Source organism: Poromitra crassiceps, assembly GCF_964638095.1.
Source record: "Poromitra crassiceps genome assembly, chromosome: 21".
NCBI lineage: Eukaryota > Metazoa > Chordata > Actinopteri > Beryciformes > Melamphaidae > Poromitra > Poromitra crassiceps.
This window is the reverse complement of record NC_139638.1, coordinates 28,632,453-28,660,009: the sequence shown is the minus strand read 5'-3', so window position 1 is coordinate 28,660,009 and position 27,557 is coordinate 28,632,453. Positions and strand designations below refer to the sequence as shown.

The 27,557-nt window shown below is 44.7% G+C and overlaps 2 protein-coding genes across 2 annotated transcripts in view; one reads left to right on the top strand and one right to left on the bottom strand.

The window, feature by feature from the left end:
* Window positions 1–15,969, top strand: part of setd1ba (SET domain containing 1B, histone lysine methyltransferase a) — a gene marked incomplete at its 5' end in the record, with an annotated part of 21,371 nt that extends 5,402 nt beyond the window's left edge. Inside the window, 12 exons of the mRNA XM_083657512.1 lie at window positions 2,482–3,192; window positions 4,250–4,426; window positions 5,220–5,313; window positions 7,493–7,710; window positions 7,855–7,936; window positions 8,603–9,010; window positions 9,153–10,457; window positions 11,167–11,333; window positions 12,297–12,422; window positions 12,675–12,794; window positions 13,188–13,325; window positions 13,437–15,969. Coding sequence (XP_083513638.1) covers window positions 2,482–3,192; window positions 4,250–4,426; window positions 5,220–5,313; window positions 7,493–7,710; window positions 7,855–7,936; window positions 8,603–9,010; window positions 9,153–10,457; window positions 11,167–11,333; window positions 12,297–12,422; window positions 12,675–12,794; window positions 13,188–13,325; window positions 13,437–13,610 — 3,720 coding nt within the window. The 3' untranslated portion in view covers window positions 13,611–15,969. The remainder of the gene's footprint in view (window positions 1–2,481; window positions 3,193–4,249; window positions 4,427–5,219; window positions 5,314–7,492; window positions 7,711–7,854; window positions 7,937–8,602; window positions 9,011–9,152; window positions 10,458–11,166; window positions 11,334–12,296; window positions 12,423–12,674; window positions 12,795–13,187; window positions 13,326–13,436) is intronic.
* car15 (carbonic anhydrase 15) lies at window positions 14,890–27,557 on the bottom strand (the record flags this gene model as incomplete). The annotated part of the gene is made up of 9 exons (XM_083657417.1): window positions 14,890–14,908; window positions 20,595–20,767; window positions 23,314–23,474; window positions 23,569–23,635; window positions 23,755–23,847; window positions 25,276–25,421; window positions 26,886–27,062; window positions 27,325–27,354; window positions 27,506–27,557. The coding sequence occupies 9 exons, from the start codon at window positions 27,555–27,557 to the stop codon at window positions 14,890–14,892; spliced, it is 918 nt and encodes a 305-aa protein (XP_083513543.1).

Below are 27,557 nucleotides of genomic sequence, written 5' to 3'. Positions count from 1 at the left end.
ACACAATAATCAATAAATGTTCCCTCGGAACATTACCTCCGTACGCTGACCGTCTGTCCAGCTGAAACTGCTCTCCTCTGGAGCTCCAGCGAGTGACACTTGCGTCCGTCTCCGACGATAAAGTTATCCCCCTCAGAGCATTCTGCAGCCGGCTTACACGAGCTGAGATGGTCGGTCCCAAAGTTATCTTTGCAAATTGGCGTTATTTTGAAAAACCGATTGCATATTGGGGGTCAACTAGTTTTTACTACGTTACGTTTGACTACTGAAACTATAAAGTGCCATATTCACCATAGATAGAGCCCAAAGTAAACAGAAAGTAAACAGTTGCCTTTGGGGGGGAAATGGAGCGGAGTTTTCCTTTTCTCCCGTCAATGCCGAAATGCATTCTGGGCAGTGTCAAACTATCATACCAGACAGAGGGTCAGAATGCTATTGATTTTGGTGGTAAATTATCATACAAATACGATAATTATCGTACATCTGGTGATTTGGAAAGGTTTCTGCTGTATACATTGACTGTATATTATTATTATTACACTAAGTACAGTAGCCCAAGTGACGTCACAGGTGTTATCTGCACAGATGGGATTTTTCTTTTTACATGTGCATTATAATGCCACCTTTTTCTCCATATTTCTGCCCTGGGGGCATGTTTTAATTTTGTTTTTGTTTTTTGGGGGTATTTTCATAAGAATCTTGAGTCCTAACTGTAAATATATATATATATATATATATATATATATATATATATATATATATATATATATATATATATATATATATATTTTTTTTTTTTACCTGCACCACGCTCTTTAAGTTTGTCACAAGTTGAGTGCTGTAACGATGTTTAGTGTTTACATACAGCCTTATAGCAGTTAGCAGTTACATAGGGGAAGTGTGCTCTAGCATCAGTGGTGGACGTGTAGTAAGTTAATTCAGCCTTGAAGAGGAAACTCCTGTTTCACAGAAAAGCATGTATGAAATAGTGGCCGAGCTGAAGACAAAGATCTCTCGGAGATGAAAGGTCTTGGCTCGCTCAGGTAGCAGGTAGCAGGTGTTTTGTTGCAAAGAGGAGAAGACGATCTCAAAACTTTTGCCAGATAGTATTTTTAGGTTTTCACTCAGTTGACTTCCCCCTTTTACACTCGGCTCTTATCTGAGACATCTGTTAAGAGGTGAAAGAAATCTTGTCATAATAGTCTCTGAATAGGAGTATGAAAGGTGTAACGTAAAACAATTAACTCATTATATAGATAATCAATACAAAGTTTTACATCCGTCATGTATGACTTGGCCCAGGTCTTAAGCGCTTGAACCCTCGTAACAAGTCGCTCTTGTTGTTGTTGATGTCAGCCTAATGGTAAGTGGCTAGTAATGACGTGATTGTATTTCTTTAGCATGTGTGCGTACCTGGCGTCCTGTGCAGCGGGGAAATAAGAGCCGTTTGTGCTGTTGGGGAATTGAACACTTTTGTTTCCTCTTTCTAACAGCGAGGGAAACGGAGGCCCCAGTTGGCCCCATTCAGCCCGCACACTTCCTGGTTTGGCTCAGCCTGACAGTCAGGATTGGCCACAGCGTCGCCCTGGTCTCACGTTACACTTTTATCACAAAGCAAACAGTGCAAAACTGCTCATTTGGGTAAAGAGGCCACGCCCACGTTTGAGTTTACTCTCGACTGCTTTCGTTTCGGTACCACATCATTTGAGAAAGGCAAAACAGTGTGGAAGAGAATTACAACGCTGTCACTGATATGATGATGAATGATATTGAGTTTTGCCTTTACATGATTTGCTGCTCTTGTTTTGAATGGTTAGCAAGTAACGACAGATGCTAAATGCTAATAGAACAGGCATGAATGGCTAATATTTGAAGAAAAGCCATGTTGAAATGAAAGGGAAGGTGATCTACTATTAGATTATACTGAGGGGCAAAAAGTTTGACTCTTGAAATCTTCAAATGCTTTTCACCCAATAAGATCACACAGTTCTGACTAGGGCTGCGCCGTATCGTATCGTTCACGATAACATCGATACAATTCATATTCATATCGTAAACAATTAATATGCTGATAATGGCAATATTCAGACTTGTTACGCTGCGTAGTGGTATGACGTACGTTACGTGCGTAACTTGCGCATCACAACAACGAGCATGGCTGAAAGTGGCTGCACAGTGAAGGAGTTGATTCTAAAAAGGGGAGTGGCTTCAGTAGTATGAATGTTACAAAAGTGCGTGTACAACAAACCACGGTAATATTTGGAGGCAAACTGTTACGTTTATGCTGATGTATAAAAACTTAAAATTTAATTTTGTTGCAATTGTATGTTCTTGAAATTAATAATGACCAATTTTTCAGTAATTTGTCACATCGTCAAAAAAATATAATTATTGGAGAAATACCCTGAAATATCCTATTATTTTAGGGCCATATCGCCCCCCCCAAACTTAGTTCTTACAGATTGTCCTTCCTCGCCACAGGGCAATCCGTCGTCCGGAGAAGACATGGAAATCTCCGAGGACGAGATGCCCGGAACCCCGATCACCAGTGGAGACTGCGCCAAGGGCATCGTGATGAACTCCGCGGTGTCGCCGATGCACCAGACCATGGGCCTGCCGCATCCGGGCTTCACCGCTCTGCAGCACCAGCCCGGCTTCCCCATCCACCTCCCGGGCCACCCGTACCTGGCCGAGGCCCACCACATGCTGCCTCACATGGGCCCCTATCCCCACGGCATGATGCCCCTGATGCAGATGGAGCTGATGAACTGCCTGCCGCAGTGGGGCAGCGTTCACATGTCCTTCCAGATGCAGACTCAGATGCTGAGCCGCATGGCTCAGACGGGCGGGCCCTACCTGTACCCCCACTTTATGGGCGGCGGTGCGTCCGTGCCGTTCGGGGGGCCCTACCAGCCTCTGTCCATGGGCGCCACGCCGGCCGGCAGCACGGGGGCGCCCGGGCAGCCGTGGCCCCATCCCACCGCCGTGCCAAAGTTCAACCCCACCGTTCCTCCTCCGGGGTACGAGGGTAAGAAGGAGGACCCCCACAAGGCCACGGTGGACGGCGTGCTGCTGGTCATCGTCAAAGAGCTGAAGGCCATCATGAAGAGGGACCTCAACCGCAAGATGGTGGAGGTGGTGGCGTTCAGGGCCTTCGATGACTGGTGGGACAAGAAGGAGCGCTCGGCCAAGGTCAGTTTGCCTTTTTCACCTTCTAAGATCCTGCTGCACTTTGACCCCCAGCGGCAAAGAGAGTTCCTACTCTCACACTTAAGTGTGGGAAAAGTATATATATAACTTATTACTGCTGAAAAATAAATTGGACAACCAATCAACAGGGTCTATATTGTTTGCCCGTTGCGTTCATAGGAGAAGATTTTTTTTTGTACACGTCATAGAATTCATTACTATTGTAATGAAGTTATCACCCTGTAGTAGTTGGTTTCCTATTATTAATAATTATGAATGATTTGCAGTCTAAATGTTGATAATTATCATGCAGTCAAAGTATTCAGTCTGATAGTGTGATGCTTACTGTAGTCCTTTTAGGGGGTTGTAAGATTGTTAGATTATTTAAATAAGAATAATGAAAGCAAATTTTCTTCTTGTGATCTATTTTTTGGTACATAATGTTTCAAATGAACGTGGCCTCAGTTATACAGATCCTTTCCAAAAAATTTGAATATCAAAACAAGTTAGTTTTTTTCCAGAATTCCTTTCAAAAAGTGACACTTTCATAGATTATAGATTCATTACACACAAAGTGAAATATTTCTAGCCTTTATTTGTTTCATTTTTCATAATTTTGGCCTACAGCTCAAGAAAACCCCCAATACAGTATTTCAAGAAATTATTAGTGTGAAGAAAATCAGTTACTTGTCAGTTATGACTGACTCCAGCCTCAGTCCACTCCCTCTGAATCTCTGCCGAATTTTTGAATTGTCTTTGCTTGACAATCCGCTGAAGCCCACGGTCATCCATGGTATTTCCATGATATTCTAATTTTTTGGAAAGGATCTGTATATGGCTATGAATATCTGCACAATAGAATGTATGTATTCATTTTTGTCCATGAATTCAGACTTTGAATGATGGGTAAGATGTGTGCCCCCCCTACACACATACACATCTTTCCAAAATGTGCCTCACTTACAGGAAAATATTATTTTCTTCTCTTCTATGTTTGGCTTCATGTCGAGGTCATGAACTGAGCTTGCATTGAGTCTCATGTTGTCGCTCTTCTCCCCAGGCATCCTTGACTCCAGTGAAAGGTGCAGAGGGGAAGGAGGAGGAGAGACCCAAACCCAAAGAGACCATGGTGGGTTCAAGTCTGCTGGAGAACTGGAACAAGGGTGAGGGCCTCGGCTACGAGGGCATGGGCCTGGGCATCGGTTTGCGAGGAGCCATCCGCCTGCCCTCCTTCAAGGTAAGCCTTGAACTGTCCTCGCCGTTCAGCAAACACGGATAAGGAAAGGAGTCTCGTCACTAAGCTCAGGGTTTTCTTCCTTGCAGTTGCCGCCATCGCCAAGTGCATGCTCTTGTTGGGTAATTGTTTCAATTGCCACATGCCCAGTGGCAGTGATCAGTGTAGGAAATTAAAAAAAATATTTTGGGGGCAACTTTTGCCCCCACTGTCTAAAAACTGGGGGCATTTACAAAATTTTGGGGGCACAAAAAAAAATCATAATTAGTGCATAAAGTTGCTAAACCATAGTGTGAACAACAGCACTGTTTGTGTGAGTGTGTTCTTCATCGTTGTCTTCTGGCAGCCAGCTTGCAGGTGCTGAGTGTGTGTTAGAGATGGAAATTAAATGAATTGAATGGAAATAAAATGATCAAAATATTGGGGGCAGTTTTTGCCCCTGGACCCTGGTTTTTAGGGGCATTCTGAGATTTCTCAGGGGCATTTGTGCCCTTGTCCCTGGCTACATTCCTACACTGCTCGCAGTAAAAATCACCAGTGCATGTGAGAATTGTTTCAATTGTTGGCTCTAAAATAAAGAGCCTGGTCTCCTACCTGCTCTGTTTGTAAAGCGCCTTGGGATAACTCTTATGATTTGGTGCTATATAAATATAACATTGATTGATTGATTGATTGACTATCAACCAACTGGTTGTGTGTTGTTGTTTTAAGGGTTGTGTGTTGGTGTTGTAATGGTTGTGTGTTGGTGTTGTAATGGTTGTGTGTTGGTGTTGTAATGGTTGTGTGTTGTGCTCAGGTGAAAAGGAAGGACCCGCCTGAGGCTGCAGCTGCAGGGGACAACAAGCGAGCACGGCCGTCCACTCCGGTGGACGATGAGCTGGAGGATGAAGGTACTGTAACCCCCGACTACCAAGATTAACTACAACAAGATAGATTAGATACCACCCGCCCACATAGGGATGCACGATAAAGGCTTTAACATGAAATATTAGCATCGGCCCGAAACAAACATTTCTGTCGATGTGATAGCCCGATAAAAAAAAAAAAGTGTCCCTGCTTGTGGTGGCTATTGTCAGGATTGTCTCAGGGAAAGCATCATTCAAGCTGTTTAAAGAGCACAGTGCAGGTTACAGACCCCAGATAGTCGATCTGTATGAAAATGATGTAGGAACTAGATTTTAATAATAAAATACTTATACTACAGTGGGTTCATTTTAGTTTTTGTGCTTTTATTTTGAAATCTTGTGACACCAAAGCCGTGACGTAGCGGGAGAGAGTCACTCTAGACAATTGACATCTGATAATAACCAAATATGGATGCTAACGTTAGCTTTGATGAGGAGGAGGTGGTAAATGTGTATATGCACATGATGAGCCGCAGCCTTAGCATTTTGAGCCTGCTAGGCGTCCAAGAGAGCAGGAACAGCCCAGGGCTCGACTAAAATAACGGGCAGAGGAGAGAGATTGAGTTGTTGTGTGAGGAGAGTCAGTGGAGAACTGGGCAGGTGACTTGGGCCCAGTCTCATTTCTTATTTTTACCCCCTACCCCTTGTTTTCGAGTGCCCTCGCTTTGCCCCTTGCCCTTCAAAACGGAGCCACAGGGTTGGTAGGGGTTGAAATCCAAATGGGACACCACTGGTTAGTGGTTACATCATCATTTTTGGCAAACTAGCATAATAAAGCTATTTATGGTTCAAACAGATTGAATGAAGTCTGCAGATCCAGATAGACGAGACTATTTTGTCATCATATTGCATTATTAACACAAATTTAATAATGAAATTCCTGAGACATACAAATGTATTAATATTTAAATTCAGGAGATTCAACCGTTGTACAAAAAGTATTATTAAACAATGTACTATTATTAGTTGCCTTGTTTGCTCAGGAGTGAGTGGAAAACATGATTATTATGACATTATAGTAGGCTTCTATAGGAGAGTATATTCAAATTTATGTTGATATTGTATCCTGGTATTCAAAATGCCAACATTTTATTCTGGCGATTGGGTTGCTTTATGATCAGGAGATGTAACCAACCCATGTGCAGGCTTTTTGATGCGTCCAAAAATAATTTATTTTACTGGACAAATGTGTTGGGTTTCTCATAGCGCCATGGTCACATTTCAATAAACAGTGTTCAACACATTTCACAGACCTGCTGGCTGGCTGGTGCTCTCTAGCATCTGGTGTTCTCAGAGCTGGGAAGCGAACGCCCATATCGGCATGTTAAAATAGTTGTAATTAACCAACGCAAAACTTACAAAAATCTGTGAATATCTTCCTTTAATGTAGATGCAAAGAACCTATGGATCGGATTGTTGAAACGCGTATTTCTAAACTCGCTATTTGCAAAGATCGCTACCCTTCTTTCAAAGGCTGCTCCCCGGTCGCGCTGCACGGGGACAGCCACAAGCAGACAGCCTGCTTCGGCTGACAGTCACGCAGAGGCAGAGGACGCTATGAGACCATCCCTCTGGTGACGTCTCACGCTGTGCATTAAGAAAATATAAGCCTTTTATTTATTTATTCTCAGAAAGGAAGGTGTTTTTCATCCAAAAAATTTGCCCGTGTTTTTTTCTTTTCAAACTTTTCAAATGGTCATATGGACAAGTCTAAGTATAGATTTCGTAAAAGATTTAACCTGCACCATGCTCTTTAAAGTAGGATGAATCTTACCAGTTTTTTTTAAAAGAAAATGTTATAAATAAAAATGACATGTTGAAGTAGTTTTCTCATTTTGTGAATAAAGTGTACGTTTTGAAAAGCGTTGTATTCATGTCTGCATCCGCCAGTGGGCCATCACGATAAGAGTAGGCATAATAACAATTATTAATTAATAATTAATTCCATTACAGGAGAGACTTGATGTTCTCTGAAATTAGGTGGGGAAAAACGCACACAAATATATTGTTATCGGCAATCGGCCAGAGAGTTGGAAAATATTGAATATCGTCCCAAAAAAATCCAATAGCGTGCATCCCTACCACCGCATGCAATCCTCTCGCCTTCCACCAGGTGTTACAAAATTGCTAAAAGCTAATTTTTCTCCTGGTTAATTTGATGCAGAGCGGGATCGAGACGCGACTGAGCTCCTCCCCCTGGACGATTCCAAACTGGACGACGCCGACGGCGCGTCAGCGAAGCGACGCCACTCGCGGCCCCTCGAGCTGGACAGCGAGGGAGAGGAGGAGGTGGAGACCTCGGAGAAGGAGGAGGAGTCTCTGTCTGACAGGGAGGAGCGGCCTGACGAAGCGGTGGCCGCTGACCGGCTGTCGTCGAGCAAAGTGAGCGTTCGCCCAATTACTAGATGATGTATTTGTTGTTGTTGTTGTTGTTGTTGTTAAAGTGTATGCATTGAATTTTGCTGCATTGTGTGTTTGGGATATTTTGTCAATAGCTTAACATGATATGTGAATGTGTCTTAGGAGGAGAGTGGAGATGAGGAGGACGACGATGATGAAGACGAGGCAGACTCATCCAGTGAGAGCGATTCGTCTTCTTCTGATGATGGTACGTAAAGTAAAGAAGGTATTTGTAGTCCAGACAAAAACCCGTCAACCGGGAGAAATAAAGTCGGATCTAATCAACTTGGGAATTCCCTGTGTGACCCGCCAACACCACAAGAAATTTGCCCGAGGCGTGGCTTCAGGAAATGAGGGAAACTCACTTCCTGTAAGGAGCCCAATTAAGGATAATTGAGCTAGCAGAAAACAGCACGGGTGGCTCCGCCTCCAATCGCTCTGTCAGTGATTGGTGGCTCCACCTTCACTCTGTCAGAGTGATTGACGGGTATGGGCAAACTTGGGAGATAGAAAAGAATCCAAATGGCCGAGAACTTTGGAAGTCCCTTGTTGACGGCCTATACCCCTGGAGGGTTGTCAGGCGTAAGTAAGTTAAAAGTTATAGACCATTAAGACTTTCACTAATGCTTTCACACTCACAAACAGGATAAATTGAGATTTTAAGGTAATAGTTTTTAGGGTTTAGGAATTTAACCAACCATCATTGGTAAGTGACTGAGATGAGGCTTCGAATGGGAAGTCTTTCTATAAGCGGAGATAGATTTATAGATTTTCCAGTAATTGATGATATGTTGGGGAAGATGTCCGAGCTAGTAGCTTCTTTCAAGAATCGGTGCATCCCTGAACGTTTCTTCTCCCACTTTTACGACCGAAGGTGAAAGTTCGGCGTCCTCCAAGGTCGGCTCGGACTCGTCGGCAGGAAGCGACGACTCCTCCACCTACGAGTCAAGCTCGGAGGAGGAGGGGGAGGAAGCGGAGGTGGCGGTGGACGTCGAGGATGAAGGCAAACTGGCGGCTGAGGCTCGGACCTCCTCGTCTTCTTTGTCCTCTTCATCATCATCTTCTGATGAAGGCGAAGTGGAGGCACAGACCAAGGCACCCAGCACCAAGGCACCCAGCACGCCCCCAGGGCCGCCCCCAGAGGACGACGAGGACCAGAGACCTGGGGAGGAGCTCAGTAGCGAGCCCAAGCACAGACCTCCTAGTCCTGAGGAAGAGGGAGCGGATACTGGGCATAGCAGTCTGGAGGACCGGAAGCCACCGTCGCCTAAAGGAGTCCCAGGTTGGTGTCTGCTCCTAATTCTACACTTTTCAGGTTAAAATGTAAAAAAAAAAATCCGCTAAATGTATTGCCATTGTTTATTTTCAAGTACTGATGTCAGAGGTTGAATAGGATTATCAATAGAACCTTGGTTGTCTTTCAGTTGAAGCGCCAGACGTGACTGCAGATGGCCGCATTTCTCCAGTGAAGGCTGCGCCTCAGGAGGAAGCCAGGACCCTTCGGCCGCCGAGCCCACCCGAGAGCGCCCAGGACGCACGGGTCAAGAGTCGAGCAGAGCCCGAGGAACCGCCCTCCTCCGCCCCGAGTCGACCCGCCCCGCCCCGCCCGGATCCAGTCGCGCCCGTTCCCAAATCGCTCTGCGCGCCTCCCATGCACCTCCCTCTCCCCCCTCACCCGGCGATGGAAGGACGCTGCTCCCTCCTCCTGCCGCCCCCCGGCCCCCTGCCCGACCTCCCGCAGCGGCCCCGGCTCCCGACCGACGAGGACATCCCCCGCACGCCGGGCAGGGACCTGATGGACCGCGCCCGGAGCTTGGGCAAGTCCCACAGCACGGACGCGGTCCCCGTCACGCCCGGCATCGACGCCCCGCTGACGGGCGGCGGCCTGTTACTCAGCTCCCCACACATCCCCGGCAGCCCCTTCTCCTACCCCGCCCAGTCTCCTGTCCTGAGCGCCGGTGTCCCCCGAACGCCGGGCAGAGACCTGACCTTCACCCCCGTCTTCCCCGACCCCACCATCCATAGGAAAACATCCTCCGAGAGCATGGACGATAGGCCGGTCTTTAAGGAGCCGCCCATCAGCACCCTCCTGCCCAACCAGGCCCTGTCATCCGGCCCCCAAGACCCGACCGCTCTCACCCAAGATCTACCCGCCGTCCTGGCTGTAGATGTCCCGGTGCCATCGCAGGCCACCCCGCCCCCCAAGAGGCAGCGTGGTCGCCCCAAGGGCAAAAAGCCCCCCGCCGTCCCCCCGCCTATAGAGTCTTTGGAGCTCTCGTCGGCCCCCGCCCCCGCCCCTCTACCTCACGACGCTCACCTCGGAGATCATCCCGTGGCCGCCGAGTCCCCCGACGTCTCCTCCGTCCACCCGGGCCTGGACTTCCGGGAAGGAGAGGCGGAGCCTCAGACGACGGTCCCGCCCGCAGACGACGGCTTCCTCTCGTACGAAGACGCGGCGCCGCCGCTGGTCAAGCCGCTCAAGCAGGCTCGGAGGACGAGGCGCGGCTGGGAGGAGCTGCTGCTGGGCAGCCTGTCCCCGGTCACCATGTCTCCGCGGCCCTACTTCACCCCGCGCTCAGAGTTCGAGGAGATGACCATCCTGTACGACATCTGGAACGACGGCATCGACGAGGAAGACATCCGCCTGCTGCAGATCACCTACGACAAGATGCTCCAGCAGGATAACGGCAACGACTGGCTCAACGACACCCTGTGGGTCAACCACCCTCATATCCTTTCCTGCTATTAGCCCTCTACTTAAAGAGGTGCACCTGGACTTAGTTTACACATGTAGCCCTATAGAGAGGCAAAGTGACCGCCTACTTCCTGCTTCAGCACTGTACCAGAGATTTTTATCCGCCATTTATTTTCCCATAGACATTTCATAAAATGCGTATAGAAATTGTTTTACTTCATCAAACCAAACCGTTCAGCTATATTTAGAATCGGGAGAGACCATCGAACATTTCACTTGGACCAAAACTTCAAAAAACTACATAGAAAAAATATTTTCTTTAAATCCGCAAGTTTTTACATTTTGGTCCGAGTGAAATGTTATTTGGTCTCTCTCCTGTTTCTAAATATATCTGAACTGTTTGGTTTGAACAAGTAAAACTATTTTTATAAGCATTTTACCAAATGTCTATGGGAAAATAAATGGCAGGTGGAAATCTCTGGTACAGTGCTGAAGCAGGAAGTAGGCGGTCACTTTTACCTCTCTATTAATCTGCTTTCTCAATAGCTTCACTTTCTATTGTGTGTATCGAATAGTTGGCACCCTCTGCTGGCAATAACAGCTAAGAGCAGCTGAGGTAGCCTAATGTCTGTTTAGATCGATGGATAGATAAAGTACTAATTAGCTAATTAGCTTTAGCTTCAATACTGTTTTGGCAGTCCACTATCCAAAGCCGCCACGGTGTCTCCTTGACTTCCCTGCACAAACCAACATCCCAGCAGTGAAGCGAAAGAGGAGAGAGGACGGCATGAGGGACCACATGACCGGCTGCGCGCGCAGTGAAGGATACTACAAGATCGACAAGAAGGACAAGATCAAGTACCTTCAGAGCACGCGGCTGCTGTCAGAGGAGCCACCAGTTGACACGCAGGTAGGCGAACAGATGGGGCCGCTGGAGTTCCATACAGCAGCTTCCTGGTCCTCAGGGCCCAGGAACTAATTAATGGGGGGTGCCAGGTGAAGGCAATTAACTGCCTGGTATGACGTGAAAACTAGAAGTTGGTGATGAACACACACACTTAATTTTAAGTGGGCAGGTAAGTATGAACACACACACTTACCGGTAATTTTAAGTGTGCAGGGTTGCCACGGGCGTGCAAAGTGTTTTGAATTAAAAAAATAAAGTGCTTGGATTTAGGAAGAGGTCCTTAGAAGTGCTTGGAGTAAGCTTACCGGAATCCGAGATTTTTTTTTATATATACTTTTTTTTTCCGATTTTGACTGAGTTTGACCCTTGTGAGTGCCGTCATCTCAAAATCGCTGCGCCAATCTTGATACACTTTCTTCCTATTTACAGTATCTCTCTCATGCGCTGCACTGTGTCATTGCTGGTCGCCTAGGTCTTGATGCTGAGGATTTCAAGATTGCTTAGTTGAAGTATGAATTATTAATTCTGATGATGTGTAAGCATGACCGGTCCTTTAATTTGGCCTTCGAGGACTTAAGAGACTTGGATAGTGAACAAATATAATTTGTCCTTAAAGTGCTTGAGATCTATCTTTACAAAGGAGTGCCAACCCTGAGTGTGTATCAGGGGCTTAATTTAGTTAAACAATTCAATTAAAGTAGGTAAATGTAAATCGGGAAAAACTGATTCAGAATCTGTGTTAATACAATATGGGAAACTTTATTTATATTATCCATATTTATATTTAATTTTGTAAATATGTAGTGATGGCAACGGCAAGTGTTTTGAGATACAAATCATCTCTAGTCTACAAGGGAACGAGATGAGGCTCTTCACTCTGTAGGCATGAACATGTTAAATTGAACGAGATGAAGCCTCTTCACTCTGTTAAATTGCCATAAGCTAATAGAATGTGTCTCTCTTTAGGGTATGAGTATTCCTGCGCAAGTACACATCTCCTCCAGATCCGGCTCCGAGCGGCGGTCAGAACAGCGGCGTCTACTGTCCTCCTTCGCTTGTGACAGCGACCTGCTGAAGTTCAACCAGTTGAAGGTGAGCAAAATCAAACGTAACCTGTTTCGAATTTCACGTGGTTGCAGATGCAGAGTTTCAAGCAGGCGCCCTGCGTAGCTCGTAAACGGGGTCATCGAGTTCTTGTGGGAACTTGTAACACTGTGGATTTCCTTAGACATCCTGCGTTCTCCTTTTTTTTGGTACAGAATGTACAGAACATGTAGATGACAAAAACAAACCTGCTACTTAAATATGACATGTTTTTGTTTTTCTTCCGCGCTTTTCTCCCAGTTCCGTAAGAAGAAGATTAGATTCTGCAGGTCAGGCATCCACGACTGGGGCCTGTTTGCTATGGAGCCCATTGCTGCCGATGAGATGGTGATCGAGTACGTGGGGCAGAACATCAGACAGGTGAGAGACCGTTGATCTGAAGAACACTTCTTATACTTTCAGTGGGGAAAACATGGGTGTAATCGAGCCAACTCATCGAAAGAGGAGTCGATTTTCCTAAATCGATACTAAGACAATGATCAATGGCTGTGTCCCTTCCCTATTAGGCAGATTGTGGAATTTTATTGTTCTAATCATATTTCCCTCTTCAGTGGATGTATATTAACGTTATCTAACCTATTCAGTGGACGTATATTAACGTTATCTAACCTATTCAGTGGACGTATATTAACGTTATCTAACCTATTCAGTTGACGTATATTAACGTTATCTAACCTATTCAGTGGACGTATATTAACGTGATCTAACCTATTCAGTGGACGTATATTAACGTTATCTAACCCGCGTGCCCAGGTGATTGCGGACATGCGGGAGAAGCGCTACGAGGAGGAGGGCATCGGGAGCAGCTACATGTTCCGTGTCGACCACGACACCATCATCGATGCCACCAAGTGCGGCAACTTCGCCCGTTTCATCAACCACAGCTGCAATGTAAGACCGCCACACCGTGGCCTCAGTAACGCTTCAGCACCTTCTACACCTTCACCAGAATACGAGCGAACCGCATCTAATCCTGTCCTTCACTTTTGCTCTTCCTCTTAGCCCAACTGCTATGCCAAGGTCATCACAATGGAGACCCAAAAGAAGATTGTGATCTACTCCAGGCAGCCCATTAACGTCAACGAAGAGATCACGTACGACTACAAGTTCCCCATCGAGGACGAGAAGATCCCCTGTTTGTGTGGGGCAGAGAACTGTCGGGGAACGTTGAATTAACGTGGTGGGGGCGTCCAGTCAAGGAGAATACCTTCCCGGGCTTAAGAGCGCTGTCCCCAAACATTATTCTGATTTTTCCAGATTTACGCACAGAGACTCCACGCCAAAACCCCCCCATCCCGAAGAGGAGGAAGGGAAGACGCGAGTGTCGTCGTCGTCGTCGTCGTCGTCGTCGGGTCGGAGGACCCCGCAAGTCACCTGGATACAGTTCAGCTACCTGTACGGGACTCTTCCGACACAACATATTTACTCAAAAAATTGTTTACGATTTCTGGTGCTCTTGAAATGAAAAAGCCTAGTTTTTTATGTCTTGCCAGTGACCCAGAATTGACAAAAAGAGTGACTTGCAGCACTTCCTTCCTTCCTGTCAAAGTGGTATTTCAGCATGGTTCACCCTCCATATCGAGTCCTGGTTTGTACACTTTCACCTACACTCATTTTTTCTTCTCATAAAGCTTTATGTAGCCCCACATGTGCTACCTCGCCCCCCCCCCCCCCCCCCCCCACAGACACACAGATTCAGCTGCTGATCGACCCACGAGGAAAAAAACGCCTCTTCTGTGGGAGAAGATGGCCAACGACACTATTCCCACATCCAGGAGTGGAGACGGGGCGAGAGTGACGCAAACTTAAATCACTGAAAACACAAAAAACGAAATTCAAACTCAAGCAACAGAAATGGTTAATCCTGCCTCAAATCCGGAAAAAAAATGTTGGGATGTTTAACTGCTTTTCACCAGCCAGTAATACGGATCATGCTGCTTCCTATTAGTTTATGCAAAGTTAAAGATTCTAGTTGCAGAGATGAGCAAAATGGTATTAATGATATTCCAGTGTTTTCCATTTTTGGTTAGGTATTTCTCTCCTTGTTTCTTCAAAGACACTATGTATCTGTGTGTGTGTGTGTGTGTGTGTGTGTGTGTGTGTGTGTGTGTGTGTGTGTGTGTCTGTCTGTGTGTGTGAGAGAGAAAGATGATTGAGAATGTGTGTTTTTGCCTAGCTTTTGAGTGAGAGTATTTATCAGTATACTTTAGTGTATGAGAATGTGAGTGTGCTGCCCTCTGTAGGCCCGTAGAGCACAAGGCAGACCGGTCGCCCAAGCGTGTTTCAAGATACTGACGAAGACTCAGTCGATTCCTGTCTAGATCCACTAGACACTGTCTGAAAAATGTTCATTCTGTTGACAAAGGTGTTACCTTTTGAAAAACTCTCGAGGGCCAAGAGCATCGGCGGAAAAGAAAATACACGTGTGTTATTTTTAAAGTGCCATATGAATGTGTTAAACCTCTTCAGTGAACCTGAACAGACGGGACAGAGAAAGGTCACTTTCGGCTGTGTCACCAGAGCATGCACAGATAATCGCTGCCTATTTTTCACCGACGTGTGTGTGTTTTTGGTTTGTGTGTCGGGGACGGCTCGTTTCGTGTCTCTGCGCTTTCCCCTCATATAGTGCTTCCTCACACACAGTGTTGAATCTACCTTTGAGACAGAAGTGTTGCTACGACCGGTCAGACCTCCTCGTCTGAGCCTCCTTTAGTCTGTGTCGAGCGTAGCTCGTCGTTTCTGTTGACAAAACCCCCCATCCTGGAAAAGCTATTTTTACTGTTTGTGAATGAATGCACTAGAGGCTTGCACTTCTGCCCGACGCCCAATTTAGCCAATCAGTTTTCTTAAAGACCAAGTCAGTCATTGCTTTTCATTCAGTTCGGATTGGTTATGGAGATATTTTTTTTCACCAATAATGTTTATATTGTACATAATCACTTGTACAGATTTTTTTTTTTTTTTTTTTTTTATCTTCACAAGGGTAATATTTTTAAGATGCATCTTTTTGTTTGTTTTTTTGTTTTTTAAACAAGACTGAGTATTTAAAAACATATTTTCAGGGATCTGTCAAAGGAATCTGATGGTTGAAGGGTTTATTTAAAGAAAAGGTCCACTGTGTACAGACGTCTCCACCTCCCTTTGAAAGATTGTTTCTTGTAGAAACGTCTTCATTTTTCTGCCCGTTTCCTTTGTAATCTTAAAAATGTGTAAATACTTTAACTGTGAATACTATATATAAATATATATATATTTTTGTTCCTGGGATTTGCTACATGAGCACAGCTCAGAGATCTGTGTAACATAAGGAGACGAGCGGTTGAGCTGGTAGCAGTGATTTCAGCTTGTGTCAAGCTTAGTTTCTTTTTTATTTTCCGTTGTAAATTCTATGAAAAGCTGTTTGCGGTGTGGAGAAAAAAACAAAGGTGCAGAATTGGCATGGGAAGAGGATGGGAGTTATCAGCCTGTTTCTCATGTCTATTTATTACACGACAAATGTATGAAAAAGGAAGGAAAAAATGAAAATAAAGGCAATTTTGCATACAACCATAAACCGTGATTTTTCTCGTGAATCCAAAGAGAAATGAGCGCAAAGCGTCCACGGCGCCGTGGTGACATTCATCTTTTCATGGGTGTCAAACATACGGCCTGGTGCCCAGAACCGGCCCGCCAAAGGGTCCAATCCGGCCCACAGGAGGATGACTTTGCAAAGTGTGAAAATTGCACTGAGAAGTCCTATGCACTTGTTAAGCTAAGAGGTACCAGGTTTCAGGAGCAAGTTAAATATTTAAGTAGCCTATTCATGTTTTCTGAATTCATCATCACAGTAAAGTTGACAGAAAATGTCATTACCTTTGAATATAGAGAATTGCACAGCTGCCGTCAATTGCAATGCCCCGTTACAGACGGTAGATGTGATTAGTTTGTTAGGCCTATGGTAGCTGAGATAACCCTCAAATGTGTTCTTAAAATGTACCTCTAAAAGAAACGTTATGAGGTGTTGTGATAGGTTCTTATGCATTGATTTTCTTTGTCTGAAACACTTCAGATCAAATTGGGTTGCATGTGGCCTGTGTGAACTAAAATGAGTTTGACACCCCTGCAATGTGCTTCTGCCGCCACTAGATGGGACAAAAAAGTCTCAGCAGAATAAAGGGTAACACTTCACAATAACGTACACAAATAATGTAGTAGTTAAACTAATCATTAACTAATAGTTAATGAGTAGTTAATGAATAATTCATCATTAGTCAATCACTAGTTAATCATAGTTAATGAGTAGGTAGTAATTAGTTAATGATCTAGTATCTAAGTTCCTGAGTAGAGTAGTTAATCATTAGTTACTGATTACTAAATGTCAGCTCGTGAATATAGTAGTTAATCATTAGTTACTGATTAGTCAGTCAGTTCCATGAGTAGAGTAGTTAATCGTTCGTTAATGATGAATAAATGTCAGTTTGTGAATAATATTAGTTAATCATTAGTTAAGGTCACGCTAGAAAGAAAGAAGAAGAAATGCTACAACTTTTGGAAGAGTCCATTATGTCTGAAGGGGTGTTTTCGTTCAAAGTAACAGGGTTGACGACAACATGGATACAAGACTATATTGTTATTTTTCTCATAATTTTACACATATTAAGAATAAAACTCATTCATGAGTAATGAAACAACACTTGGGGCATTATATAGGTGTATGTTTTTTTTTATGATAGTTTGATGTTTTTTGGCCTTAATAGCTATCCAAAGTAGAAAGATCAGACTGAGATACAGGTCATTTTCGCATTTTTTGCAAGACGCTTCACACAAAAAAGTGTTTAAAACTCTTTAAAAACAAAATGAAGAAAGAAATAATTTGTTTTTATTAAGAGACATATCTGGGGAAGTAAATTATAAAATATTGTATTGCTTATTTGTTGTTTATTCAGATTTACAGAGGAATGTTGTTCCAGATACATAAAATGGCAAGTTTTCCGATAATCACCCTATTATTGTGGAAGAATCTTACAAATTGGACCTTGATGTTATGCAAACACATGGAAAATGCCCATGGATTCTGTTACCATTAGCCTACATAAAACAATGTAAGATAAATCAAGGTCTAAATGATTGCAGTAGCTTTGAATTTAGAAACTGAGAATCATGCAGTCTTATTGAGATTGTTTTAGACTAGGGTTCCAGCCCCGAGCGCGGCCTCATCCGCAGCTCGGCTGCTGCGTGGCCTCGCCTGCTCTATTAGCATGTGCAGCACACAATTTGCCCAACTTTGCATCACTGATGACATCACAATTGACATCACTGATGATGTCATATGGACCTTGTGACACCATTACTGACCAAAATCATCACAAATATCACAATGCGGGACCAAAAACACGTCCAAAATCGCAAACAGCCAATCAGAGAGGGAGTGAGAGAGAGAGAGAGAGGGGGGGGGGAGAGAGAGAGGGGGGGGGGGAGAGGGAGCGAGAGAGGGGGGGGGAGAGAGGGGGGAGAGAGAGAGAGGGGGGGAGAGAGAGAGGGGGAGAGAGAGAGAGAGGCTGACAGAGCAGCCTGTGTGTGTCCAGGCCGTGACAGGAGGAGGATGGTGTGAGCTGCACGGGACCCTGGGCTCTCGTCATCTGCCTGACTGATTATCAAGTCCACCATGTGACATGGAGGGCCAATGAATATGCAGCGTTTTGCTCCAACCAAAGAGTCCACTGATCACTTTCTCTGTCTCTGCAGTAGGCTTGGGCCATGTCCACATTTAAATATTGCGATATCATCCCACTCAAATATCACAATCTACAATATTATCGCCTTGGGGGGGGGGGGGGGGGGGGGGGTATTGTATTTTATGCAGTTTCTTTATCTCTCCCTTTGCAGCAACAAATACAACACTCTTAACAGCACCAATAATGTAAGTAAGCAGCAAAAAGATATATATATATATATATATATATATATATATATATATATATATATTGGCAGCAAAAAGATATATATATATACAGTATATATATATATATTGGTTGCTATGCCAACTCCTTTGGTAACCATGGTAACCATGGAGCTGCTTTGTGAAATGTCTTGTTTTCTCCTCTTGTTGCTCAGGAGGTTCAGATTAGCCGGTCAAAGCTGAGCTGCTTCACTCGTCCTAATTATCTTTTTCATTTTCCACAAATCACAGGGATGCAAACTCATGGAGAGTGATGGAAAAAGGTGACAGATATCAAAGCAGACACAAAACTGCAGAAAAACATTTTGGGATCAAAAAAGGTGACTGTCACCCATGTTGTGGACGCTGCTACCATGTGTGGCAACTAATGGGGATCTTAATAAACAATAAAGGTGACAATCTACTCCAAGATTCCACTGGTAATTTCTGAGATTTTCTACGTTAATAATTCAAAAAGTAGGAGTAGTAAGACGCTTCAAAACTTTGAATAGAAGCACTCACAAGCTTAATTTGATGACCGTTATAATAGTTGAAAGGCAATGATAGCTGAAACAGTGTGGAAATTAATAATTAGTAGCTGGTTGCTAGGTGATGATTATTAGCCTATTAGTTGCTAAGCTTTTTCCAAACTTTGTCTGAGGGGAGGCCCACAGTCTCAGACTTTGAAACCCCCTGTACTAGGTGGATTGAGAACTGATTTGGAAATTATATCATAAAGATATTTAGATCCTGATTTCACTAAATGTTGTAGATGGCCTACAGACCAGCCAACTTTCAGTTTGCTGTTGTATTTAACCTGTTTTATAGGTCATATCAACATCTATCCTTTCTAAATGTTTGCTAGGTTGTATTATTGGGTAAATGTAACTGTAAAAAAATGTACATGTAACTCATTAAACTCTCTTCACATATTCAGACAGAGCAACACATTTATGTGACAGAGGACAACACAAAATGTCACGTTTATTGTCAGAAAACAGACAAAGTTATAACAGATTCAGTAGGAAGGAACACAGAACCTGTTGATATCGTGGAGTCTCATTAGTTCAACATAGTTTTAACTTGATAAATGTGTTACAGATTATTCCTGACAACTGAGCGCTGCCTCTCCTAAACAGCTAAATGGGGAGAGCTTATTTCAGATTGTACTTTCTTTTTAGAATAATTCATGAATACAATCATGAATGCACAGATCATAAAATATAGCTTAATGTCACCAGTGCTGCTAAATTCACATGGAATTACGCGGAATTGATACAGTTAGTAATGAGACATATTCTTACTTCTTATACATTTTTAACTGAATGCATTCATAGAGTTAAATAATCATATATATATATATATAGGCTATACATACATACATACATACATACATACATAGATACATATGGGCAAATGAGATGTGGCATGCTTACATGTTGTCATGGTTACAAATACGATATGACACTGCAACGGGTGATTCAGCATGTTAGCATAATGCCTATTGAAATTAAAACCAGCGAATCATGTCCACACAAATAGAGGTCGCAAGTCAATGGGCTGGATCTCACACACATACAGTACTCTTCTTCACAGTGTTTTTTTTAAATATTGATCAGAGTATTTCCACAGCCATGGAAACTCCTTCAGACTTCGTTCCTCAGGTTCAAACCAGAAACAGAGTCTGGAGCTTAGTTATTATGTGCAGAAAACATCTCTGACCAAACAACGTCACATAAATCAGGGTTGCCACGCCCTTTTAAACATCCAATTCAAGGTCATTTCAAGGACTTTCTAGGCCCAATTCCCTCAAATTCAAGGCATAGTTTGAGACACGGACCAGTTAATTACTGTCACACAACTGAGACTTTTTTTAGAATGAGAACTAGCAGGCTTTGACACACGCTCACAGACAACAATTACAAAGAGAGGCTTGGATGTCATTAAAAAAAATCAAGAGAACTTCAATTTGTATTCCTGCACAAAAAAAAATCAAGCACTTTCAAAATGACCCATGTCTATTTATGTCCATTTTTAAAAACTTTCAAGGCCTTGACTTCCCCCATCAAATTCACAAGATTTCAAGGATTTCAAGTACCAGTGTTGTGTTGGGGGGGAACCCGAGTGGCAGATGAACTCTTACAAGCACTGTCTGTAGTGTTTTGTCCATAAGACAGCGCTAAAGTGCGCAGATTAAGCTTCCCAGCAGAGTTATTTGAAACAGTTGTAGTGCCAAAGCTGACCTGAGGGGCAGAGCAGCAGCTGCGGCTCCTGTGGCTGTGAGGAGTTTGGCGTCTCTGGAAGCGTAGACCGCCCGGCTGAAGGTGGGGTGGGTGTGCCGGAAGTTGTCCTGCAGACGCTGTCCCTCCTCTGCACCCTCCTCTGTGGAGTAGATTCCTGAGGCAAACTGCTCCAGCTGAGAAGGAAATAAATAACCCCCCAAAATCATCAAAATCATGTTCCTACACCACACATGAAACCCAATATCGATATATTGATATTGTGATATGAGACGATATCGTCTTAGATTTTGGATATCGTAATATCGTGATATGGCATAAGTGATGTCTTTATCTGGCTTTAAAGGCTGCAGGTTTTTAGCTGCTCTACTATTTGCCTTTACCCAATTAGTCATTATATCCATTTACTGATGATTATTTAGCAAAATCGCATTGTATAAAACAATATTGTCGCAATATAGATATCGAGGTATTTGGTCAAAAAATATTGTGATATTTGATTTTGTCCACATCGCCCCCAGCCCTCTAAGGCACAAACACATGATATTATGGAATTAGTCAATCCACCTTATTTCTAGCTGCCATGATGCCTGATGGGTGCTTCTTCCGCTTCCGGTGTAATAGACTGTTTTAACTTTTACTGTTTTAACTTGACAAAAAAAAACGTCTATGAGGATTTTACAGCAGAGCCATTCTGCTCTACAGCCGTGTCGTTCGCAATCTTTTTTTTCCCATGATGGCGAAGGCTAGACGACGGCATGACCCGCCCCTCTCTGCCTCTAATTGGCTGACTGCACTCGGCTGCTCTCGCCTGGGGGGGGGAAGGGGGGGGGGAGTAGGCTACTTCTACGAAAATAGTGTCCGCTGTTTATCTCCCTTTCTGCTGCAGCATGTTGAAGAAATAAATGTTCAGTTTGAACAACACCCATTCTGGTCATTATAGAGCAAGATGATCGCTTCCACGACACAACACTGTATTTACTACGTTACATATTTGCAGGAATGAGAGGGATCTCACACTTGTACTGATGTCCAGCATGACTGGTGACGAGGGTAACATGAGTCTGTTTACTGGGTCGCGCCATGCACCGGGTCCGCCTGGTGCGCAGGGTTCTGGAGGGGGGTCTCGGCCGGGGGTGTGGGACCCGGGCAGGGTGAGGGGCAGGGCGGGTGGTGGCAGCCTGGTGGTGGGAGTGGCTGCCCTGGGTGTCTGCCCAGCAGAGGGGCACTTAGCCTGGTTGAACTGTTGACCTCTCCTCTCCTCTCCCCATCTCCTCTCCTCTCCTCTCCTCTCCCCCTCTCCTCTCCTCTCTCCTCTCCCCCTCTCCTCTCCCCATCTCCTCTCCTCTCCCCCTCTCCTCTCCTCTCTCCTCTCCTCTCCCCCTCTCCTCTCCTCTCTCCTCTCCCCCTCTCCTCTCCTCTCCTCTCCCCCTCTCCTCTCCCCCTCTCCTCTCCCCTCTCCGGGCGGCCTCTCTGGCGCCGGCTGCCCAGGCTCGGGGCCCCTGTCCCAGCCGTGCGTGCCCGGCGCGGGCGCCCCGACCTCCAGGCTCCTCTCCCCTCCTCTCCAGGCAGCCTCTCCTCTCCTCTCCTCTCCCCCTCTCCTCTCCTCTCTCCTCTCCCCCTCTCCTCTCCCCATCTCCTCTCCTCTCCCCCTCTCCTCTCCTCTCTCCTCTCCTCTCCCCCTCTCCTCTCCTCTCTCCTCTCCCCCTCTCCTCTCCTCTCCTCTCCCCCTCTCCTCTCCCCTCTCCGGGCGGCCTCTCTGGCGCCGGCTGCCCAGGCTCGGGGCCCCTGTCCCAGCCGTGCGTGCCCGGCGCGGGCGCCCCGACCTCCAGGCTCCTCTCCCCTCCTCTCCAGGCAGCCTCTCTGGTTCCCCCCACCCACCCCGCTCAGCGGTTGCCTTTTATACACGGTTCCAAACAGCGCAGGACAACGCGATTGGCTGGCTCAGATTTGAAACAGAGCCAGCCAATCGCTGCCAGCATTGTCCTGTGATGACGTAATGTCCTGTGCTCCATGACCGGATGAACCATATATGGACTTCCTCCCCCCGACTGGCTCGCCTATCATATAGCTGCTCACTGTACTGCACTACCTTTGCAATACCAACCCCGTGCAATCCATAAAGGTACATGGACGTTACTCTGCAGAAACTACAGTAACAAAATCACGAATTGCTCTGTTTTTGGAGCTCTGCATGTCTGTGTTTGTCTAGCTAACGTTGACGTTAGCTAACGGCTAACATTCGCTAGCTAGCCAACCAACCAACCGGCAGCAGCTAACATAGCTAGCTAGCTCGGTGCTGGGATAACGTAATGCATTGTGGGTAGTCGGCTACTGTGGCTATTAGCTAGCGGCTAGCGTAATAGTTACTTTACATGGCAGTAAAACGCCACTGAATGACCAAATTGATTGAACTTTGAACCATTTCGAGTAACACTGTTTCCATACGGACCTCCAGCGTTGGTTAGTTGTTTATAACGTGACTATATTTATAACTTTTATAACGTGCTCCAGTTTCCGGTTTATAATTCGGGTCTGCAGCAGAGTAGAGGAAATGGCAAGCTGCAACAATAAGTCACGTTAAGCGGACCTTGGCTTGTACCCACAATTATTTTTTACAGTGAGGCATTCAAAAATAAGGTGGATAGAACAAAATCTCTTCCCTCTTACTTCTGATAAGGTCGGGGGCTTAAATTGAGTTGGTATAGCGTGAATAACCTACCTGTGACCAGGAGACGTAGACGGGCACCTCATACAGAGTCCACAGGACCACTTGAGAGCAGGGGGGCGTGGTCAGGCTGCCATGGTAACGGTAATACTGGCTCATGTTGTGCTGAGACAGGAGGCCCATCAGTGGGAAGGGCTTGACTGAAGTGCTTTGGCCTTCAAGAAGGATGCAAAGCTGTGATGAGACATGCTGCTACAGGCAACACAGAGCAGGAAGTAACATTGATTAGTCTGTGTTTCCTCCTCCTACCTTTGTAAGCCACAGAGGAAAGCTTTTGTGTGATGTGTCCAAAGTGGACGTTGTCTGCATAAACAACCTGCAAGAAATATGGAAGGGGCAAAATCAGATTTGAATGCATAATTATGCTACAAATGCCTGAGAATAAATGAGAATAAAAGGGTGAATTTTTTGGGACAAAATGTATTTCAAACTTGCATCGATGAAGAAGCCAAGGACAGCGAGGCCTGTGGGGTCCTGCAAGGCGGCTGACATGTTGGGATGGCTGGACTTCATGTTGACTATGTGCATCTGGAAGTCAAAGGCAACAGAGACGTTAAAAGGCCTGTTTCTGTGTTTCTGGCCATTGATGGTGAGCAGCTTTTTCATTCATTCATTTAACCTTTACTTAGATCTCGGAGATCATTGAGAGTATTCCCTCATGTACAATGATGCTGAGAGTACAGAGTAACATCAAACAACCAGCGGTAAAACAAACAAACAAACAAACAACAACAAAACACAGCCAAACACATTCAAGAAAAAAGTTACATTCACGTGTGGTGTAGTTTGCAATCATGGGTTTAAGTGACCCCAAATGTACAGTTGTTTCCAGTTGCAATGTATGTTGCAAAGTGTTCCAGGTGTGTGCATGGAATTGTGAACAAAATCATATCTGACAATAAAAAATATTCTCCGATTTGGGTTCGAGAGATAAGATCTCATCAAATGGGGGGTCCGTGGCGACTAAATGAGAGGTCCTTGAGGACCAATAGAACACTAATGAGGGTTTCCAAATTCAAATCATGGAAGTTGGAAACCCTCATTAGTGTTTTGCTTGCACCTGTGTTCACCCTGCCTTTTCGACACAAAATGGCCCCCATGAAAAGGGTCTATTTAACAAAGAAGTATGGATGGCAAGTTGCCACCAATGCCGGTCACCTCTTCCTGTTCGGGATGCTGCCCAGACAAGCTGCTCATAAAAAGAAGCGATGCCGTGTGGAATAACTGTCACTGGTGATCAATCTGAGGGCGGAGTGATGAACTGCATCAGGGGGTTTAAGAGCGGAGGCAGAGGTGTGTCTATAGATAACATCACCATAATCCAAAACAGACAAGAAGACAGCCTCAATTAACGACTTCCTACTGAACATAGGAAATTAGCTCTGCTTCTATACAAATATCATATTTGTCAGTTTTTGTCGTAGCTTGCTGACAAGTCAGTGTGAAATTTTAAAGTAACTTTTTGATCCAGCCAGATACTGCACTGCACTGTGATCTTTGTATTTTCCGAGAGCCACTCAATATTGTGTCCATTCTAGAGTGGTAATATGTGGTAATAATAATATGTGGTAATAATAATATGCAAGCGATTGTCTGCAATATCTCTGGCATAGCCTATACTTAGTCTTGTTTGAATTCAGGACTAATAGGTCGGTGATGTCAAATCTGACATCAAATAGCTACTGTGAATGTTGCATGGAATATCTCTGGAATCCTGTGGCTGAAAAGAATGATGTACTTGTATGTATGCACTTGGTTGTGCATTACAGGATTGAGGTTATACAATCATTATTACAAAAGGAGACCAGACGGACCAACAATATGAAAAAATAGCTTCGACCCCAAAGTGCCTCTTGCAAATATGTCAAACGCTTGTTATAGGATTTCAGTGGCTGATTGTGCAGCACCAGCAAAGCAGTACAGAACTTGTATCATCCGCTGATGAGCAAACTGTACCTCCATAGGATATCTGTGTCTGTCCACTGTGTGCTCCGAGCCGTTGCTGGACGGACTTCCCCAGTGGAAATGCAGCTGGACGGTTCGGTACACACCTGGGAGGCCTCCACCACTCACCGTCATGCCACCACCCACCTGCAGGACAACTGCACACACACACACACACACACACACACACACACACACACACACACACACACACACACACACACACAATCAATCACGTTCTATAGCAGTGGTTCTCAATGTGGGGTCCGTGGACCACCAAGGGCCCCCAACAAATTGATGAACCATTAAACTTCACCATCATTTCATTTACAAGAACTGAACACAACCACACAATGTAGATTGTAGAAGGACTATTTTGATCATAGTTTCTCTGTTATCTCTCTACCTACAACAACACAGATATTCATGCAATTCTGGACAAACCGACCAGAGGAGGCGCTAGTGCGGCGACCAGGACTCATACCCCACCAGCTTCCCACCCGCAGACACGGCCAATTGTGTCTGTAGGAACGTCTGACCAAGCCGGGAAGTACCGCCGCCGGGAATTGAACCGGGGTTTCCGGGGAGGCAGGCGAGTGCTTTTACCTCTGCACCAACGGTTCCCAAACGTTTCACGTCAAGGACCCCTAAACGAACACAAATTTGACCACGGACCCCCAGGGTCCCCCTCTCTGATAAGATTGTTGCTTTTAGATGTTTTATTACAGAATGAAACCTATGAACAAAATAGTCATACATTCTGTAATTGTGTTACATAGGCTATGGATGGAATTATAGTGAAAATAAGATCCCCCTTTTTTTTGCTGGGGACCCCCTGGATCCCCTTCAAGGACAACTACAGGTCCCTGGACCCCCCTTTGAGAACCACTGCTCAACACTAGGGCTGTGGCGATTCACTTATCTCCCGATTCGATACTATCACGATTCTTGGGTGCCGATTCGATTTATATTGCGATTCTTAAGTATTGCGATTCTACGATTATTGCGATTCGATATTACGATTTATTGCGATTTTTGTTTATTTTTTTCTTTTATTTTTTCAGTTTGTTTGCTTTTTTACACTAGATTAGAACATGGGAAAAGTTGAATCATACACTAGAGACTGTATATTATATATCATGAGTAGGGCTGGGCGATATAGTTAAAAACGGGCGGACTGGGATCATAATTCAGGCCGGGCATTAGATACCAAGCAGGCCAGGCCGATATGGGCCAACGCGCGTGAAATTTGGGCCGTTTGAAGCCAGATTTGGGCCGTTTGAAGTCCAATTTTACAATGAGATGCACCCACTTTAACCCTGAAGTGTAATTATTACTTCAGACTAACTAATAAAGTAATAAAACCACTAGTAAACCAGTAGGCGGCGCCTGGCCTGCTGTTCAGTGAGTGGCCTGACTGCAAGCACAATTTTTTTTTTTTTTTTTTTTTGCGATTATCGATTCTGGAATAAAATATCGATCCAAAAAATCGTGACATTAAAAATCGCGATACTTAGGTGAATCGATTTTTTCCCCCACCCCTACTCAACACTACCCGGACCCCCCAAGAGTCACTGTTCAAAAGCACCGTGAGCCTACAGAACGTGCTGGAGGATGCTCACCAGAGTGCCCGTCGTTGGTCAGCGTCCACTGGCCTTTCTGGGTGGTGTTGAAGCCCTCCAGATGTAAAGACTCCAGTGTTTCATTTCTGCTCATCTGATAGTCCAGATTGATTGGAGAGTGATGCTCTTCAAGCAGCGGGTGACACGATGGGAAGGTGTCTCCCCAGGAGTAAGGATCTGATGGAGACAACATCAACCACATTGTTGTCATGAGACTGGAGGAGTATCCAGTTGTTAGTTTATCAGTTACAATGTAGCCAGCAAAATTATATCATATCATAACATTGCAATGTGTCCTTTGAGATAATCAAAATAATAACATTTGTACAGGGGAAGTGAATGACTAGAGTTAACCATTTGAAAAATAGGATTTGAATATCTGTTGGTGTCAGGCAGTTGTTTGAAACGTAATGAGTAGTTCATAGTTCTTAGCACTTACCACAATGTTGCTCATTGTAACAGAAGTCTTCTGAAAAATGAAAAATAAATCACATACTTTTGTCAAACTGTATTATTGCTTTTCCCCCTTAGTGAATTAGCTTGAATCAACTTTGCAACAATTATGACTGGATCAAAACAGGTTTTTTTTTTGCCCTGTGATATGAAAGCAAGTTCCTTACCTGACTCAGAGTAGGGAATGACAAACATCAGGATAGTAGCAGTCAAAATCAT